Genomic DNA, 21,464 nt, shown 5'->3' with positions numbered 1-21,464 from the left:
TATATATATATATATATATATATATATATATATATATATATAAGTATATATATATATATATATATATAAAATAATCCACAATGAGTCAATAATATAAATTATTCTGTAAATAACATTTAATCCTTATCCTCGACAATGTAAAAAAAAAAATCTTTTTGTTTTCAAGCATCAAATACATTTTTTCTATATTGGTAATTTCACAGAGAAATCATTAAGATATTTTATCATCAGCCGTTGACATGGCAGCAACTGATGAGGGTTACGCTAGTGATGTGATGCAGTCAATGTGGAGGAAATGTGAATTAGGAACGTGACATTATTGTTGATGCCAGATGAGTTGCTCTCAATAATTAAAAATTAAAATTCAGGGTCAGTCTTTGCCAAGCTTGGAGGTTGTTAGTATGAATTTTGGCCCTGGCTGGGGAGTGTTGAGTGAGACAAAGAGACAACACTGCTGCTTTAACAGTATTGTTAGCGTCTGCAATGTAATTAACGTTCAGTAAAAGCTGGGATCCATCCTGTTCTGTATAAATGGTTCCGGCTGATGCTGCTTTTTTTTTTTTTTGGCACGATGAAGACTGTTGATAGCAATATAACACTGCTAAATACCTCAGCTGACCTGAGTATTGCTGCTGATCGCGTCCTTCCCTTTATGACTATAACGTTATATTTTTCTCACAGCCAGTTACAGCTGGTCCATCTCCATGTCACAAAGCTCACATCATATCTAAAAGATTTGCTTAAACATAAATAAACAACCTCTTCATGTCCTTATGATGATTTTGTTATGACAACATGGACCAGAATCTCTAAGGAATACTTTTGTATTTTTATTAAATCTGTGCCATGAAGAAGCAGGCCTTATAAAAATAAAATTGGCTCATAAATGTACTGCAGTAATCTGCTGCTTTCTGTGTAACAGAATGCTCTACAACCAAGGTTTTCAACATGGGGTCCGCAACCCTTGGGTGGTACATAGAGGTATGGGTACATACAATTTCTTCGTTATATAAATACAGTTTTGTGTTTACAATAAAAAACAATAATATGTGTAGGCCTGTGTTACTGGAATACATGGGTAAAAAACTAAGGCAAATTTATCCCTGGTCCAGTTTGTAGTTCTTAGGCCTGAAAAAGTTTGAAGACCTACTGTATATCCTGTCTTACTCTAATGGTATGAATGTACATGTTCAAATTTCTGATTGTCTTTTTGACCCTTCCACCTTATCTTCCTTCAGGGAGGGGAAATACGGCCATGCAGCCTGCTTTGGGCTCCAGCCTGGCTGCAGAGGACCTGATGGAAAACGCAGGCTTCCTGTTGCAGCTATGGTTGCCAACTTTACCAAACCCAGAGAAGGCTGGCCCTCTCTCCTGCAGCACCACGAAGTTGAGACTTATTTCCATGAGTTTGGGCATGTGATGCATGAGCTCTGCTCTAAGGTATACAGTTTAAGTCATCAGCAGGTAAACTCTATTATATTTTTAATTAAAGCAAGATATGGCAAATTCTCTGTTGTGTGCTTCAGACAACATTCTCGGAATTTAGTGGGACCCTGGTGGAGACGGACTTTGTAGAAGTGCCCTCACAAATGCTTGAGAACTGGGTTTGGGAGAAGGAACCTCTGAGGAGAATGTCTCGACACTACAGAGACGGCAGCCCGATCCCGGATAATTTGCTAGAAAAACTGATTGCCTCCAGAGTGGCCAACACTGGTCAGAGACTTGACGAGACTTTAAGAGATGTTCGGTACCTAAACGCTTTCTGAGTGTACAAAGTCACAAAGATGTTTTTCATTTCGTTCAGGTCTGATGAACCTGCGTCAGGTCGTCCTCAGTAAGGTGGACCAGTCGTTACATACCAGCTCTTCAGCAGATACAGCAGACGTGTTTGCTAAGTATTGTGAGGACATCCTGGGTGTTCCTGCTACAGCCGGTTAGTGACTTGTTGTTGAAATGTTACCAGGTTTATATTATGGGAATATATATAATAATTTATTTTATTGAATATATGAACAGTATATGGTTATTAGTGCTGTCAAAAAGTTTTAAAAAATTCAATTTGTTTTTGCACTTACAACAGCTGACCAATAGGCGGCAGTGTAATGCATTACAAAGTCCATTGTAGTAGCCTGTGTGAAACTTTGACATTAAGATGCATGCACACAGAAATACAGTTTTCAAATAGCTGTTCGATGTAGTGACCACTATGCGTGAAAGGGTTAATCACGGGGTAGCTCTAGATTAATCCCGATTAATTGAGATAAATCAACATCAGTAAACTTGACCAAAAAAAAAAGGAAAAGTAAATTGCTGGAAAAGAAAGAGATATAACAGCAGGTAGATGTGTGTTTTCCACACCTGTTTTTATTTGAAATTATTTTCAAAATACATAATTGCCTCATTGTGCTGTAATTTCTCTACAGGCACAAACATGACGGCCAGTTTCAGCCACCTGGCTGGAGGATATGATGGTCAGTACTACAGCTATCTGTGGAGTGAAGTCAACTCTATGGACATTTTCTTCAGTCGCTTCAAAAAGGAAGGCATTATGAATCCCAAGGTTGGTTTTGCATGGCTTGGTTTGAAGGTTTCTGTTTTTATGAACAATGATAATAAAGTTTTTTTCTGCTTCTTTTCTTTGTCCTTCCTTACCGTCTTCACCTCATTCTTCTCAGTCCTCTCCTACACATTCTTCTATTTTTTCTTTTTTTTACCTCCTCAATCTTCATCTTCTTATTATTCTATACATGAGTAATTTTCCAGGAATATGCCAATACATTTTTTGTTTAAAATTAAAGCTTTGTTTTTGTCATCCCACAGGTTGGAAAGGAGTACAGAAGAGTGATCTTAGAAGCTGGCGGCTCTGTGGATGGAATGGACATGTTGGAAACATACCTTGGTCGTCAACCATGTCAGGAAGCTTTCTTTCAATGTAAAGGCCTGACTAAGTCCCATGAAACATAGTTACTGTAATCTTTTTACTTTGTCCAAATGATTGTTTTCAGATGTGTTTGAAGTTAAAAAAACAAAACAGTTTATAGTTCTATAAATATACAGTATATTATTACTTCTAGTATTATAAGTACTATAAGTGTTTATACTTTTTCATTGAGTGTGTGTTCCTTTTTAAGAATAAGATTGACATTTGATACTGTAGTTACAATTATATAAATATACATTTTAAAATAAAACTGTTGTATCATTTTTTAATTTTGTATTTTGTTTTGAGGAAAAATATAAATGTACAAAAAGCAAAGGGAAAAGAAAGTAAAGGTAGTGTAGGTATAAACACTTATGACTCAAATAAAATGTAAAATGTCTATTGACATACAGTACATACTGTATTGTACATGTACCTTAAAACTGTTGCATTCTGCATTTACTTATTTTTCAACTCTTCAGTAAAATTCACTTTAGATTGAGCTAAAGATGAGGGAAAAAAATATGTTGTATAAATACATATATTAAGTATAGGTTTCTCCTACACGTTGTGTATGCCAACTTTACTTAAGAAACTAAGTCCATCCATCCTCGTCATTCCTCTGATTTGTTTATTTACTTAAGAAACTAAGTCCATCCATCCTCCACTAAGTCCATTATCCAGTACACGGTGACAGATGCATTTCAATGTGTACTTGAACTCATTGACCTTTACTAGTTTCCTTACAGAGTAAAAATGTTTATTGGCCACCAGGGGGTGCCACAAGTCAGCAAAAGCCTAAACCTAAACGTAAAGAAAGTGTTATTCGGTATTATTAATATTTTAATGTGCAGTAATGTGTAATATTTATTTTGAATTCACAGACATATTTCGTGAAATGTTCCGAACGGCTGCGTAAATAAATGTATTTATTTTCGGCCGGTTCACGGTACCCTCGTCTGCATTTGACCCCAGAGAGAAAACTGCAGTCAAGCCGATGTATTGTAGAGATACGGGGATGCACTGAAAGTGTTTGGGTGAGATAGTGAAGAAAGCATCATTGCAGGTGGAGGAGGAGCAGCAGCAAAAGCAGGACGACCCGACCGTGAAGCTGGTAAGACGAGTTGTGGTGAAAATACAGACGCCTCCTCCCCCTCGGTGTAGACGCAGAGGTCGCGCAGTAGAAACCCACCGCGACTTCACGCTCACCAGCTCGGATGAAGCTTCATTGCCTTCGGTCTGCCCTGGATGGTTGTGCGAAGAGAAATAATGAATGAAAACATCTGGGTGCTGCGCAGTTTGGAGGAAACGGTTCAACTCTGTCGGAGGTCGTACGCATTTTTCTGCCTTTTTGTATTTCCTTCTTGCTGAATCTCGTGGACATTTTGGATTTCGTTAAATGATCCGAGTCGCCAAGTTTTGAAGATTATAAGGACCGGTTCGGCCACCTTTCAGTCATCCGTTTACTTTGTGAGTCATAATAAGGGAAGCAAACAGTTTTAAAGTGAGAAAACAAGCGGTACAGCATTGAACAACTTAGTGCTGCTGTTGCTGCTGCTGCTGTTCTTCAAGTAGCCAACACAAGCTCGCTGCTAACACTGGCTAGAAAACCCAGAGAAAACCGACTGAAAGAAAAAAACCCACAACGCCCTCAAATGCCCTTTAACTGGAGTTTTATTCTCATAGAAGCATTTTTCCCATAACCGAAGGAACATTAAATGATAAAGTGACTCTACATTAAGCAAGGTAAGTGTCTTTGTTTGTGTTAGTTATCGTTGCCTCTTCGCCTAGGGGCCCCAACAACATGCTAACACCGCTGCTAACAGTGAGCGGCTCTTCGCTCCCATTTTGCTGCTCTCTGGCTGTTTTCTCAAGTTATTACTGTTTAAGCAGTGAACATACGACAGAGAATGTGTTTGTTTATGTTTCTCTCCAGCACGTATGTTCATTTTATTTGTGTATGTTTTCCGAGGGTTACACATTAACAGCTGTATATGATTTTCCATTTTTGGCGAAGGACGCTGACATTTTTCGTCCATTCCGTTGTTTTTAAACTATTGACCGTGCTTTATATTTATATCATTTTATGTTGTATTGTTGTTTAACGAAGCAGCTGCAGTTACAACAACAACAGCTGCTGCTGCAGTCACATCTTTTGTTGCGGAGCACCTTCACGTACCAGACGGTGGAAGGATTACCGCGGTGTTCACTACACATATCGGCGTTTCCTTTCTCTCACCAGCCGCTAATCTGAATTCTGTCCTCCATTTAACTCCAATGGCGTTTAATCCCGTTAAGACGTGACAGGGATATCTGTCTAATCTCCTGATCTGATTTTTGTTTGGGTAAATGTTGGCTTGTAGCGACTCATTTGAAAAGATTGTTCATTGGTTTCCTCTCAGGTAAAGGCTGTCAACAGACACGGTTTCATGCAGCCCCCAGCAACGCAACACACTAAGCAAGGATCTACAGTATATCTCCATTTATAGTCTGAGCCACATGAATATCATCCACTGATACTGTGTGGTTTGAGTCCATCATTGGCTGCTTGGCATTTTATGCCCAGTGTAACGTATAATTTATGTCCATTAAATACCTAAAAATTACATTATTTTAACGAATCATATTTGTGAAGTATCTATATGGATACATATTTAAAAGAGGAATGTGAAAAACCTCCATGCTAACATTCACTCAGTATTTTTTAAAACAAGTAGTTAATGTGTTTTATCCCAAAAATTTGACTTGATAAAATAAGAGATCCCAAACAACATAATAAAAAGGGCTTACCATCTTTCTAAATTCAAAGTAATTGGCATTATTTTGGGATGGGAAACACCTCCAAGTCTATATTCAGACCTGTTTTTGTTCAGGTGTTGAGGCTTGGACTCTGTTTAGGATAAGAACATTTTGAGTAGCCTGACCATTATTGTTATAACCTTTACAGCAAACTGGCCATACATGATAAAGCTGACTCTACAGAAACATCCCTGGAAGCAGAGTGGACAGTGTTGCTATAGAGAGGGATCACACTGTTGTGTGCTGCGAAACAAACACTTGCCAATTATGAAGACAGGTGCTTTTGCTGCATCCTGCTTGTTAAGACACAAAGAGGAATTCTACTGCCTCAAATCTGGCATTGTCCTGTAGGAAAATGACTACAGTATCTGATTAGCTTTCAAAGGACAATTGTGTAGAGTTGATAATAAAAGAAACAAAGACAAGGACTTGCCAGCTGTCTTCTGCATTGTTGTAGGGCCATAATCCAGGAGTTCGTGGCTAGCTGTTTGTCAATTATTAGCCAGGTATTCATGTTACTGCTGACTGGTGGAATGTCATGTAAAACTTTAAGTGTCCAAGCCAGACATTACAAAGGTGAATTATACTTGTGGAGACCCTTAGGGTTAACTGACCATTTATAATTTCTGAGCTAAACATGAACATATATAATCACTTGGAAAATTGCCCATGTTGTTCCGTGGTATTTAGATTGGTAAATAAATTTGTTGACTTGTCTCTTGTGTGTATGTCATATATTGTTGACTTAGAAGGCACTGAGAGGAAGAGAAACCCTTTGCCCTGTGTGTCAACAAGAATTGATGTTTTCAGCCGATCTTGGCTCCAACTAAAACTTTACTGTTTGAACTTAGGCAATGACTCTTACGTTTGCATTGGGTATCTGAGTTAAAAGCATTTCAAGTACACAGTGATGCAAGTTCAACTCCATGAACAAGCTCAATGTTTCAGCGAAATGCAAAACAATTACTAATAAGAACGTCAGCAGTGATTACAGTTTTCTTGCAGCAAAAGTGCTTATACACACTTACATCATCAGTCATGTGACAGGTAGAATTAAGATTTTGGTGTTTCTCATGAATGGATTCCAAGAGAGTTTGTCATGATGATGTTGAGCTATAATACAAAAGAGGAAGAACACAAAACTGTCAAGGATTAGATAAGACACATGGCTTTCCCTTTACCCTCTTAACTGAAAACTCCTTCAAATTGGTACAGATAATTTTGATATGTGTCAGGTTGACCAGATGATAGAATTATCAGAGGTGATAAGTCACATGCACATACTGTACTTAAAATAAACATTCACGAGGCAAGTACACTGACCTTTGCTGTACATGTACAAACTGTGTTTGTGTGTAATTTATTTGCTTTCTGTGCACTATAAGATATTCGGTGAGAACCACATGTCTTTAGGTGTGTCAAAGCCCTAGCACATGATTTCTTTAATGGTAGAATAATCCAGTCAGGGGATCTGCTGCTGCATCAGGTTCAAAAGCCCTTCACACTGCTGTGCACTGGAAAAGACCTTCATGAAATGGTGTTGAACAAATTAGTTGTTATATAAAGTGAATGTCTCATTATCTTGACAAATGGGTTGAGTGTTTATAACAGACTGGCAGTTGATAATGTCAATTTACAACGTGATGAAAGATTTAAACAACTACTTTACCATTATGGTACATCAGCGCTTTATAGATTTTTCTTGGCCTTTTGCCTGCTGGGTATTAAAGAGGTTTAACTGATAGTAAGGTGCTTAAATGTATTGGCCAATCGATAGTGACTTGAATGAGAGTTCTGTCATGTAAAATCAAGGGCTCCATTTAAATGGATTTTAGGAATCTGTGTTTTGATTGTGGAAATATGAACGACGACGAGGAACTTTTGAAAACCATCTGCATTCCTAGATATTTTTTTTGTTTTTTTAAACCTAGTCTTGGCACTAAATATTTTACTTTATGGCTCCGGAGAGCACTAAAAACACTAAAATCATCAAATCCTAATTTATTTGGAATTCTCATGTTTATGTAATGTTAAACTGAAGAGAGAAAGATTCTGACTTCAGCCTGTGAGAAGAGGTCTGTTGTAATAGCACCCACAGATAAGAAGGCGTCATATTATAGTAGTAGTATGCTGGACAATGTCTTTAGGCTGCCAACATTAGATAAGAGGTCCAGGAATTGGGTTGGGTGTAAATGAAGCTATCCTGCTCACAGTAGTAATATAAAGTCTTGTGTGTTTTAACAACGGAAGGTAGATTTTATGTTTTACAAATGTTTGTATTTGTGACTAATCCAAATGATGAAATTATTACTATGAAGAAATGAAAAAACAAAACTATTTAAAAGTACAACTCAAAATGTAACTCATAAAGTTGGTGGATTTCAGTCAATACTGTACATCTGGAACAATCTGAATGGTTTTCCAAGTGAATGAAGATTTTTCATGCAGTGTCCTCTGAGGAATCTAAGGTCACAGGCATTCAGTGTTGGTTTTTGGCCTTGATGAAAACCTGTATACATTTCTCCAGATTCTCTGAAACGTTGGGTGATGTAGACTGTTGTTTACAAATTACTTGGACCTCATTCTTGCGTGTGATTAACTGAGCCCTACAACGCTCCTTTTGTACCAAGTCAGGACACTTGATTGTTACCAATTTACCTGCTCAACCCGGAACGTTCCAAGAAAATGTAACCATCTTTTGTTGCCCAGGGAACCTTTTTGGGAACATATAATAAGAAACTACATTGTAAACAGTAAACCTTAGAACTTTTTTTAACATTGACATTGGCTTAACTCAGAATAAAATGTAACTTTTAATTTAACAAAAAAGTCCAAGGCACACCAATCATGCTAAGAACGAGAGAACATTGATACTTTGAACCCTTATAACCCTTATATAACATATAAATAACCTCTAAAAACATTCATAACGTCACTTTCAGTCGTGCTGCCCACCACCACATTAAAGCTCAGGAGCTTCATGTACTGATGGAGTAGTATAGGACACCTTACAAGAACGTTGTGTCGAGGTGTCCTTCTGACCTATCCATCCATCCATTTTCATCCGCATATCCGTTACCGGGTCGCGGGGGCAGCAGTCTCCACGACCTCCACCTAAATCACACTGCACCGTACCAACCCCCCCTGAACCTTCCTGTGGGTGGTGAGTCCACTGGAAGGTACCAACCGCCCTAACCGGGATTTGAACTTGCCCACGAGGTGAACCTTGGTGAACCACACCAATGACACAGACATTGCCTCTTTTTCTTTAACCTCAATGCTTTAGGTTTCAGATGTTCTCAGAGGTTACTACTATGGCTCTCTGTTTGAAGAAAAGCATAGTTCTGACTGCAATGCCCCATCCTCCACACATGACAACCCCAGTTAAAAAGAAAAAAAAATCAACACTCCTCATGCATTATTCTATTATGTCATGAACAGAACTTTTGTGTGGCATGATTTACTTTCCCAAATGGGATGAGGATAAAGGAACCAAAGAGGAAGTGGAGCAGAAACTAATGAGTGTCAGTGCAGTCCAGTGTGTTTGCAGCTGATGAGGACACTGTAGTGAATAAGTCAAAAGTGTTTCTCTCTTTCCTGTTTTTTTCCCTTCCTGCTTTTTTCCACTTTTCTCTCCCTTCGTTCAGCTCTGTTGTCCTAAAGTATGATGTTTGTGCATGTCTCAGGTACTCTGAGACATGCACAAACACTGCAGTAGAGCCGTGCTCTGACGTGGGAATTTGAGATCAGCTTTTCAAATCTTTTTTTGCTTTTTTGTTGTTGCTCACATTCAGAATTTTGTCAATATCTTTGACTCTGACATGTTTTTTAGCAGTTGATTTGCGTAATAAAGATTTAAGTGTTTGAAACAAGTGGCTTTGTTTGTCCACTTAGGAAAGTTTTTTTTTATTAAATGTCATAAATAATAACATTTTGGTGATGATCTATAGACCATTTACCTTCACACACATGAATTCTGTCCAAAATACTGATTATTACGACTGATTCCTATTTATTAAAAGGATTCATTACTTCTCTTTTTTTAAGGAAAAAAGTGTTGCTAGGCAGGGGATGTGTGTTCTGGCATGTTGTCATATGTCTAAAACACACACACATATACACTTAATTTGATTTAGACTTTTTTTAAGGTTATTTATTTGGTTCACATTAATATGCTAATTTTGTCCTCTGTCACATTTATACTTTAGGTACATCCGTTGTCTGCCATCCACTTGGATCCAGGTCCTTGAATCCTAAATGACAAGGTAAGGCTTTTTTTTTTCCATTTCCGGAATGAAGTCTTGTTTTGTTTTTTGTTTTGCGAGTTGTCGACTGTAATTTGTATGTTACACAGTCATCGGTTTGAGATGTTCCACTGAGGTGTTTAAATGTTAGTTGTTCTTACGTGGTGTCAAACATTAGTCCAAACCTAACAAGAAGCAGCAGGAGTGTCACACCCTGTTCTCCTGGAGGGAGACACATGATACACCTGTCAAACTTGCTTTGTGCAACGTCATCTTATTTCCCCTAGATATGTATTCAGCCCTCATAATTTTGTCAGCATTGCATAAACAGTACATATTTTGTGGCCAATCCCATGATTTCTGATAATTGTTTTATAAACTAATTCTACACATGTCTTTGCATCTACACAAATATCCCAAAATATTGGATAAAATAATAAAATAAAGTTCAGTTTTTAAATAGACAAAGCAGTTAATTGTCTACTATAAATCATTATAGTTGAGTGAAATAATATGAAAGGCCTAGTAAGTATAAGAGTAACATCTTCACTTTACACTAACAGCTTGTCCATACATTGGGCATGTGGCAGTAGCTGGCAGGGATATAGGGATACAGAGCTCTGACCTGAATGTGCTTGACCTGGTTATGGAGATTTGGCAACTGCATCTCATTTCGCCTGTGTTTGTAGCTTATATGGACCAACAGAGTCTGTTCGTCTGAAACATGGTCTTAATTTGTCTTGGGTATTTATCATCATCGATGTGAAGGTTTTGGGTAATACTTTTATTTACCTTTGATAATACTGCCCTCTGTTTCTAAGTTGTTAAAATAACATAACAATACTTTCCAACTCTGGAACTAACCCGGATACATAGAGAAGAAGACCTCGACTATTTATTTTTGGGTTTATTATGAGCTTATTCTATTACCTTTATAATTCAATAGAACCTATATCATGCATGGCTCTGATGTCTACCCTACTGGGGTGCATTGTCTTTGGTCATTCTGTGGAAAGATCTTAGATTGTCAAGTTCCACATATATGCAGGGTTCTTGTTATTTTATCCTGGTTAGATGAAGTTAATCTTTAAAAAAGTGGATGAAAAGATGATTAAAAAAATAATTTAATGACTGCACTTTCTGTTCATCCTAGTCTGCAGCATCTCATTCATGTCAAAATTAATATTTGTACAGAAGTTGTAACTAAATAGAATTTTTATGAATCACCACTTTTCTGAAGACTGTCTGAAGACTAAATCATGCGACTGCGCAGGTTTTCCTTTTGCATTACTATGGAAACAAATGTTTGATGTCAAGTGTCAACTGTGGTGACATTGTCTTGCAATAATACCCTGCACATTTCAGTAAGTTCTCTTGTAGACAGGAAGTGGTTTTCACTTACATAACCTGTAGTTTAAAAAGGTTTTGGCTGCAGAGTGCATTTTGTAGCATACACAGAGGAGTTACCTGCAAGAGCATAAGGAACCTACAAATACATTATTGACAAGGTCATAATTTCACAACCAGTGATATTTTAATTAATTGTTCTCAACACATAATACACTGAATACTCTTTCTCTGTCCGTTGATTGTTTTTCTAGTGTAACATGTTTTCACTGAATAGCGATACTTAATATTTTTTGTATGACGTCATTGTGGTTTCCCATTAGGCACCATAGCAATATCAAGATATCGCCGAGCCCTAACCTGAAATTGTTATTATTACACAAGCATTTACCACCATTAGATGGACCTCATCTCTCTCGTCTTAATTTATATTAGTCTTTAGCAGACATATTTTCAGTTTTCAGAAGACTTTAATATGCTCTCATGTTCTCTTCCCTACTTGGAGTGGAATGTCAAGGTGGGGGTCATGTAACCACACTGTACCTGTCAAACATGTATGTTTTGCTTTTGATTATTGAGATAAGGCTTTGTGATTTGCTACTTTGGCTCTACACCAAGATGTGTCAGTTGTTAATTAAAACAAGCTGGAGAGCTGTAGATTGTGTTATTAACGTTGGCTTCATTAGCTTGAATATTAACCATTCAACAGTGGGGAGGTGATTGGAGCCATGGAGCTGAAGCACAGACACAGTTTAAAAAGAAATACAAAGTCACTCATTTTAAGAGGTATATGGATGAGGAAGGTGTCAGGTAGCATGGAATGTTTGTATATATAGGCAGGTGTATAGAATACTAAATGTGTTACTGGTGTGTATATACTGTATATACACGTATGTGTGTATGAGTGTCTACACGGGGTTGAAAGGAAGACTACTATTCGTTAGCTAAGAAGAAGGGGTGGGAGTTCATAAGTTTTACTTCTTCCCACTCCTTTTTGAATATGCATTCTATGTTGGTCAATAATCAATATGTATTCCTTTTTTCTTTTCATTTTCATATTCGAAATAAACTTCAATCAATCAAGTGATTTTCTGTAGCATCAAAACAGAGCCCTCTGTTGTACAACTATCAACATTGTCATTTTGGCTTAAAATATTGGTCTCCATGAGACATTTTTATTCCCATTTTATTCATTTCACAGAGTTTCAAGTTATATAGAATCTTAACAATCATGAACTTAACAGGTAATTCAAAGCTCTATATCTGTTCCATGTGTCAGTACATGTTATTCTCTGGATTATCTAAGTATAGTAATGTTGTTTTGAGTCATGTGGTCAGTGCAGTGTTTCCAATAGGATTTTTATTAAGCCTTTCTATTTCTGTCGACAGTCCTATTAGATGAGAGAAATCTTTAATTACCAAACTAAACACATGTGCACATATAAAGAAAGAGAGCCGGTGAAGTGTGGAGGGGGTTCATTTGGAAATGTATTCCCTTTGTTTGTCAGTGTAGAGCAACGGGAATTTTTTTAAATTAAAGTATTGGCTGCAGCCACTTTGAATCTAACTACAGTATGGTGGTCAACTTTGAGTTATTATGTTTATTATATAACTGAGCACTGTCACTGTCCACTACCCTGTTAAAATGCCATTCAGCTGCAGTTATCTGCATAAACAGTATGCGATTTCTTCATTAGGCTTTTTTTTTTTATCACAAGGAGGTATTGGAAATCCCCTGCACCATGAGACCATTGAATAAAAAAAATCTTTTACTGAAGTTGGTTTCAGTCATAGGTCTGGCAAAATAGCCCTTAATGTAAGAGTTAGTTAATGTAACACTCAATATCAAAATGATTTTCTATAGATAATACATTAATAATTATAGTTTGATATCTGAGACATTATTGACTTGACCCATGTAAGGCACTGTCGTGTGTGTGTGTGTGTGTAGACCACGCGCAACCAGTAGTGGCAAAGTGTGTAGAAACGCTTTTCTGCATTTTTCTCTTTTAATCCTTGTTCATACTCTTTTTGTAGATATAGGCAAATTCTATAAATATAAGTTACACTTATTAACCCATGTTGAACCGCTTTTATCTGTTTCAGAAAAATTGTACTTTAGGTAAAGGAAACAGTGACTCCCAGAATTCAGAGCTTTTGTCACATTTATTTTCACATGTATCACAGTAAGGAAACAAAGTTACTGCATTTGTTTCTGTAAAGATATTAGCATTTTTAACAAATAGCTATGTGTGTTTAGATGGGTGGTAGGCGTGTAGCTGTGCATCATGTGCTCCCTGCATCTTTATTCAGAAGATCCTGGCTCAGTATGCAGAAATCTCTAAACTAGTGCATTGTCTGTGAACAGATCTAAGTTCTTTCTTACGTACAACATTATTCTGTTCACATAGAGCTATTTGTGACGAATGTCTTTGCTTTGCATACACAAAGAACTTCAAGTTTAAATAATGCTATGTAATTCTTGTAGTGACCATTTGCTTGTTTCCATACATTGAAAAAAAAATAAGCTGCTTTAGTTTTACATAAACACATCCTCATCGAAAGTTGTGTCCATGTTAAGTGTTTAAATGAATGAATGCTATCTCCTAGAGCCAGTCTGCTCGGGGTAGAAAATTGGGAAGATGCTGTCAAAGGGACTTTGTCTTTGTGAAGGATCAGATTACTTACCCTCATTTTACCACGAATTCAAAGACAACAATCACGGTTTTGTTTTCAAGAGTCACGCAAGACCGCTGAGACCTCACTGTGTTGTTGAGAACTAAAACTATAGGCAGGGCTAAACTGGAACTGCAGGTTCCACTTAACCACGGAGCCTCACAGCAGATACAGCGGGGTTATCTTTCTTCCTTTTTCAGATGTAAATCCAACCATCATTTCCTGTTGCGTAGTTTTGCTTTCATGGATTACATCCTAATAATCAGTCATCAGACAGTACAATTCTGTCTGCTCTGATGCATATTAATTGTGCCAGATTGGAAATGACATTCTATGAAAATTAGGGTATTTGTGTTTTGTACATTTTCTCCTCTTTCTCCTTTCTCTTAGCTTTGTAACCTAACATATGATGTTGAAACTAAAATTCTCTTTGATGAAACTGATAGTGATACTGATTATCATTCTTAGGTGACAGCAAAAGTTTTTTGTGACGTTCAAACATTTTGAAGCCAAGATTACTTTCTTTGTGCGTGCAGGTTTGTTTGTGTTGCAATGAAGAAATTCTACTGTAGCAATTCAGAGGGGTTTACCAACAGGCATACAATGACGTGCTCCATTGCACAGACTCACGTGTTTTCTTTTAACTATTTACTTCCCGTGACTGGAGTAGTTAGAATAATCAATATATTTTTTTAGTAAATCAAACTATACATTGCATCTGAATGCCAGTCGTTCATGCAGTTTTTGGTCTTTTTTCAAGTTGACACCATAATGACTGCTATATTTCTCATGCTTGTTAATATCACAGGGTAATAGGTGTGTTATTAATTTGGGTTGGTGTAACACATGTAAGAAATTTTACTGTTTTTCATCATCCTCCCTACCTTCCACTTTCTGTTTCTATATTTCTCAGCGATGACAGATATGGGAAAATACCACTTATAGTGAATTTTAAAGGCACATTCTTCAAGCTGAAAACAACATTTGAGTATTTGGTGTTGTAAGGCCACAAGTACCAGCACCTATTGAGCTCCTTTTAGTTAGGAATCAGTATTGGAAAGTAACACTTTTCTTTATGAGTCAAATATTCATAGCACACTGTAGTAACAGTAACTACAGTGTTACACTGTAACACTGTAGTTACAGAGCAAAGTAACACTTTGCACTATAAGTCAAATATTCATAGCACACTGTAGTGCACCATCTCTTCACCCTGTGGTGAGGAAGTGACTTTGTCTTTCACCTTCCTTCACAGACAAAGCCTGCATATGCAGCAGACTCTGCAGTTTGTGTCATTGTGTCGGGTTTTGTTGTCCTAATCTCTAATAACATTTTAGCCACAGCACTGCAATCCCCCAACAGTCCACTGCAATCGGGATCAAAAACTCCTTTCATAAGGCGAGACCGGGGCCGCACTAATCCCATTCTGCCGTATCAACAAGATGAGTGCCATTTGCTATAAATAACACTAGCTGCTTGCTTCGGTTCAATGCTGCACTTGAGTTTCTGTTTAAACTGTTTTACATGTGTCTACACAGACACAACACAAGTGGTGCTTACTAAGTAGTGCTTGTAACTTATGATCTTATTTAATGTCTTTAAAGTAAAGACTTTGTATCCTTACAGTAAGAGGTAATCTACTCATTGTCTTTTTTGTCAAAGTGTCGATGTTCTTCAGTGAAGAAATTTATATTAAAATAATTTTCGATACTCCAAGACTGTATATGTGTATAGGAAAAGTGGTAACTCTTACCTTTGCTGCGGTCTGTGTGTAACATGGTGTTGGCAGGAGATTACATGAGGCAACAATAGTAGCATATAACATTCCTGTTCCATGTGTGAAACAATTTGGATCTGGATCTCTTAAGTTTATCTGCATCTACACCTCTTCAATCGTTTTGGAAAACTTTGAGAAAGATAATTGTTATTGCTGATACAGTCAACGAAATGTAACAAAAGGAAACAAAAGACTTAAACCAACCAGGACATTAGTGAGAGTGGAACACACTCACAAAAAAACAGCCACAGAAAGGCTAAACAGGAATGGACTCAAGTAAGATGAGAAAAAGTTGGAAATACTGTATATTGTTTGGTCAGATGAAATAAACCTCTAGCTTTTTGTCCATAGACATGATGCCAAAGTTCTGAAAAAGGAACGCTTTTCAGACAGTAAAACTTGGAGGCTGTGGAACCGCAGTGCATTCAGAAGATCGAAAATTCTTATCCTGGAAGCAACTATGAGGAATAATAAGAAAAAAAATATTTAAAGTAGTATAGTGGGTAATAGTGGGTCATCTTGTCTTTCAAAGTGACAACTATAAGTCAACTCAAAAACGTATGAAAAACTGCCTTTAGAAGGGTTCAATTAAATTACATACAATTATTTTTACATAGAACTTGAATCAGTGTCGTCTCTAGATTACTATCAAATCTTGAGCATCTTAACAGATTGTCCATAGATATAAACATGCAGATGTACCTAAGAGAACTTGCCCACAACATATTAAAGTCACGCAAATAACTTTTATGATCACAAGGAAACAGTAGTTTAAAAAGAGAATTCTGAATAAAAGTGTGCTCATCTACTGTATAATAGACTCGTCCTTTAACACCATCTCCACTGCAGCAGAACTGACCCCTGAAGACCTTAGGTTACTGGGAGAGGTTTCCTGGCTCTGACTGGGAGAATTGAGTGGGTAAACTTCCCGTACTTTAGGTCTCATTTTAAATTAGTGTTACTTTAACATCTGTCTACTATAAGTTCAGCAGTCCTATCTTAAACTGTAATGTGTGATGTCAGCGAAATAATATTTGTATGGTATCACAGTAGCAGTATGACTCATTGGTGGGTCTTACGTCTACCTCACCTCAGGGAACATTAGTGGAATTAAATTAATTTTACCTTCAGCACATATGATTAACCAGATAATAATGCTAACACCCTTTCCCTGTTCGACTGTGCCAGGCTCATGTTTCAACACAGCCCACGGCTGCACTCTGACGTGAAGCAATCAATTAGAATCTCTGTCCATTGGACATGATGAGGAAGAATCTATTGAGTTCCTCCGCCAGCATTAATGTTTAATGTTCATTAATGTTTAATACATCTTCTTACTGTATTTTTCTCTTATTTTGCCCTCACTTCTCCCAGTCTGTCCTTAACAGAATAAATAACAACAGCTTGTAGTACCTTGTTTTCTGTACCACCCCTCCTCTGTCAATCCTCCCTCTCCTCCCACTCTTAAAAGCATGTGTCATACATGCACTTGGTCAAGTGGCCAAGCCCTCCTCTTGGGTGATAGACCACATTACTATGTGTATTCATGCATGAGCAGCCTGCTGCTATAGCCCAGTGTGTGTGGGACAATGTCAGCTTCTTGGTTGTACATACTTCATGTGAGGGAGGGCATGTTTATACATGCTAACATTTTTAATGAGTTTTAGATAAAGCGGTGGTTGACTGGTACTCTTATCTCAGTACTTCACATACAGACTTCCTTCAGAGAAAAATATATTACAATTACAATTCTAGGGAGTTTTGTTTCACTTCTCTGACACTGACCTTATGATAGAAATTCCCAAAAGTAATCAAGTCAACTTTTGAAACTCAACTAAAAAATACCTGCAAATTGAGTGCACACGGGCCATGTCCTGGACGTAGTTGGTCATATTTCACAGAGAATAAATCTGGCACGGTTCCTTTTAGCTACTCACAACACAAACATGTGGAGCTCACACACACACATCAGCAGATTGTGTGGGTGTGACCCATGGTGCGGGTCAAGGCTATCTCAGTTTTACAGCTCAGCGAGACAGTGCGGGTAAGTATTGAGTGAAAGACGGAGAGATTATGCGCAGCCCTGGTGCTTAGATTAAGACGGGGGGAGGAGAAGTCACATTTTCTACATGGTGCACAGAACAAAGCCCCTGTTGACGAGAGGACATTCCATCATGTAAACTGTGCCGACCTGAGACCACAGCTATACAAATTATCTACACATCCCTAATGCATGGATAAAGGACAGGTTTACAACTGTCCATTAGTTTACCCTGTTTAGACTAGAAGTTGGAAAGGTTTTCTGAGCTTGCAAGTATCATTATTTTGGGAGAGTTGATGGTTTTGGAATAAAATAAGGGTTTTTTTTATGATGAAGGCGAAACCACAACTTCTTTTATATTTAAACTCACTTTCAACTTCCTTTCAATTGAAGCTACACCCACAATACTTAAATCAGTCCTATTTCACATACTTGTGGAAAACACATTTTTTTCCAAATAGAAAGAGTAAAGTCATATTTCGTTGTAAATACTTTGTGTGTTTTATTAAAACAGGGTTGTCACTGAATTATAAGGCACTGTCCTGATCAGTGTTGTGTCATTGTCATCTGTAGTGTAGTGTCAAATGTGCAAATGTGTTGGCAAGGTAACATGCAATGGAAAAAATAGCATGGAGTTTGCATGATGTAACTTGTGGCTTCATGAATCGTGAGCTCAAACTGATGCACATTGCATCTTTACATAATGTAATAATAATCATGATTTTTTTTTTGCCACTTACTCGTGTTTACACATTTGCTGCACATGCCATGCAAAGGTTACAGTCATTGTTGCTGTCATTAATGTAACTTTTGACCCTGTGGATTCATTAACTTACATCTTTGGGGAATTGCACTTTATTTTAAGACCTTTGAGGCTTTTTTTAGATTACAGCATTTTTTTGGAGGGGCGTATGGGTTAAATTTCTCTATTTCATCCTTTGACATGTTCTGATACACAGACTTCCCCTTTGTAGGCACCATGACGTCAGTCTGTATTTAAATACAGGGCAAGAGAAGCCACATCCGCTCATATGTGGTCAAGAAGACGTATCCAGGTCACCTTTTAAAACCGGTTGTGTACACTTGTGATTTACTCTGCACATGAGTCAGTCTTTAAAGATGAATGTAAATATTGGCTAAGTATAGGTGCATGATATTTTTGAAAACACAGAAAATACGGCAGTCTGATTACATTTTCACTGGAGTTTGTCAGTGACATCAGTCATCTCATCAGAATTTCAATAAACAAATCTCCCCTCCCATCTGTCCACTAGTCAAGTAATAAGTAATATTAAGTAATAAGTAATAGAGGAAGTAATTAGATAAATAATCTAATTACTTCCTCTATTATTATTACTTGATCATTTTATCAGAGATGTAGTGTTGACCGTTGTCTGTGGTGGAGCTGAACAGTGTGATGTCGTCATGACTAGTGCTCCGGTTGGACGACTGTTTAAAAGTAAGAGCTAGTTGACAAATAATTGTATTTCAGTTTACCAAAAAAACCTTAGGTATTTTAGCCATACTAATGTGTTTTAGGACAGATGTTGAGGGCAACTAAAATGTATATAATGACATAAGTAAGTTAATAGAACCTTAATAAAGAAATCCAAGTGGTTACCTTCTGTCTGTTTTCCTAAGGCTGTCTCCAAATCTGTTGTGTGACTTCATCAGAGCTACACTGTTGATGATTTTTAGTCACATTGTCATGATTTGGAAGCACAGTTGAATTAATGTATTTAATGTCTTATGTGTGTATGTTTCAGCTCTTCTCTAAAGTTGTATCATGCACTACACAAATGAGTGTTTTCTAATTACTTCCTCTATTATTATTACTATTACTTATTGTGTTTGAGCAGTAATGCTAAACCGTAAAAACAGCACCAGACATGCAGAACGCTCACTTCCTCAACTTCTCTGAACCTTCCACTCGCTTTACATGTTTCTTGTCTTGTCTTGCTCCTCCAGTGACTGAGGATGTCCAAGCGCAGCTTGTTTGTTCGTCTAGTGCCCTGCCGCTGCTTGCGGGGTGAGGAGGAGACGGTAACATCGCTGGACTACTCCCACTGCAGCCTGGAAACTGTTCCTAAGGAGATCTTTAGCTTTGAGAAGACCCTGCAGGAACTCTATCTCGATGCCAATCAGATCGAGGAACTGCCTAAAGTAAGGCTGGCACAGTAACGTATAAAAACTGTACAACAAATACTTTCTTTGTTAACATTATATTTTTGACTTATAAAAATCATTCTCTTTTTCTTTTGATGCAGCAACTGTTTAACTGCCAGCTACTACACCGGCTGAGCATGCCAGATAATGACCTTACAGTGTTGCCAGCAGCGATAGCAAATCTCATCAATCTCAGGGAGCTTGATGTCAGCAAAAACAGTAAGTGGCATTTATTTTACTCTCTGGAGCTTTCCTTCACTGAGGGCAGAAGTCCTTTTGACTGGCAGCTCCAGGTCATTTATAGCTGTTTGTCAGATCAGGTTGCTGAGACATGAGAACTGACCACAGCCAGTGGCTCAGTGACCCGTGAAGAACAAAAGTGTGACTGTTCCTTCTGTCCTTGTGGGGCCACTAATGCTTTTGCATTTATTCAGTTTTTTTTTTTCAGAACATAAATTATTGAATAACAATTTCCAGGTTTTGCATTTACAATGCAATTCTACAACAGTTTTCTCTTTCATTATTTGTCAAAGTATGGCTTAAAACAGAAAAACCTGAAATGAGTAACAAAGACGAGAAGTAGACGAAACTTTTTACATTTTTAACCATAACATGGACAGGAACCATTTTTACTCACATGTGCAACTGTCAGCATGTTCTCAGGTACAAAGGAAAAACATTGGTCTCTGTGACATTTACCTCTAGCCTGTGGCTAGAGGTAAATGTTTTGTTTAGAACAAAAACAGAGTAACTAGCTGCAACCAATGTTGTAAAACTATGGCACATATTTTATATTGGAAGAATCCTACAGTGCACAACCAAACAAAAAATGTCAAAAAAGGATATGTAAATACAACGACCCCACAAGCCGTTTAGTTGAGCACAAATGTGACATACTAGTAGAAATGAAAGAAAGACACATTAATATCTTCAACGTGACTGAGTCTTCTGTTTTGTAGTTTTTATAGCAATCTGCTGCCAAATAGTGGGCATTATTCTATCCACCATTGTCACATTAACAAAACATTTTTTTTACAATAGATTAATAATGGTTTTCAGACAAATTAAGTGAAATTGAATAATTTTTCACACATGATCTCTCATAGTCCACTAGTATGCCACAGCATTTTTGGGAATCAGTGGCTGCAAGCATTACTCATCTGTTTAATAAAAAGGAACATTTCCCTAAACAATTGTTATTTCTTGTTTATCACTCAAATGAATCTCGAGCCTGCAAGCACAAAAAGCTTAAGTACAATGAGCCACTGAAAAGGGCTATTTGGAAACTTAACTTACTTTAAATTAAATCTACATCATTCACAGATGAGAATTAGATGAAAGCTATTCAATCCATATTGACATTAAAAGTAGCTTGTACTCCCTCAAACTCTGCAAAACGTTGTGTTCACAAACCTGGGTGGGTGGGAATAAGCCGTAACTGAGCTGGACACTTACTTACAGTTGTAGGTTGCACATTGTGAATCTGTCACAATG

The 21,464-nt window shown here is 37.4% G+C and overlaps 2 protein-coding genes across 4 annotated transcripts in view; both read left to right on the top strand.

Annotated features, from left to right (window-relative positions):
* Positions 1-3,193, top strand: part of nln (neurolysin (metallopeptidase M3 family)) — an 8,644-nt gene extending 5,451 nt beyond the window's left edge. Inside the window, exons 9-13 of the mRNA XM_008325742.3 lie at positions 1,239-1,440; positions 1,527-1,713; positions 1,805-1,933; positions 2,424-2,560; positions 2,821-3,193. Coding sequence (XP_008323964.1) covers positions 1,239-1,440; positions 1,527-1,713; positions 1,805-1,933; positions 2,424-2,560; positions 2,821-2,964 — 799 coding nt within the window. The 3' untranslated portion in view covers positions 2,965-3,193. The remainder of the gene's footprint in view (positions 1-1,238; positions 1,441-1,526; positions 1,714-1,804; positions 1,934-2,423; positions 2,561-2,820) is intronic.
* A 702-nt stretch (positions 3,194-3,895) lies between these two features.
* Positions 3,896-21,464, top strand: part of erbin (erbb2 interacting protein) — a 35,539-nt gene continuing 17,970 nt past the window's right edge. The window contains exons 1-4 of one of the 3 annotated variants that reach the window (XM_025062150.1): positions 3,896-4,666; positions 9,928-9,984; positions 19,773-19,967; positions 20,072-20,189. In XM_025062150.1, the coding sequence (XP_024917918.1) occupies positions 19,782-19,967; positions 20,072-20,189 (304 nt within the window). In that variant the 5' untranslated portion in view covers positions 3,896-4,666; positions 9,928-9,984; positions 19,773-19,781. Of the gene's footprint in view, positions 4,667-9,927; positions 9,985-19,772; positions 19,968-20,071; positions 20,190-21,464 lie in introns of those variants that run through there. The other 2 variants (XM_008325741.3, XM_025062149.1) reach the window with 2 other exon arrangements.

The sequence above is a fragment of the Cynoglossus semilaevis genome, chromosome 14 (assembly GCF_000523025.1).
Source record: "Cynoglossus semilaevis isolate Cse_v1.0 chromosome 14, Cse_v1.0, whole genome shotgun sequence".
NCBI classification, from domain to species: domain Eukaryota; kingdom Metazoa; phylum Chordata; class Actinopteri; order Pleuronectiformes; family Cynoglossidae; genus Cynoglossus; species Cynoglossus semilaevis.
Note: the sequence above shows the minus strand (reverse complement) of the source record. Positions and strands in the feature narration are given on the sequence as shown.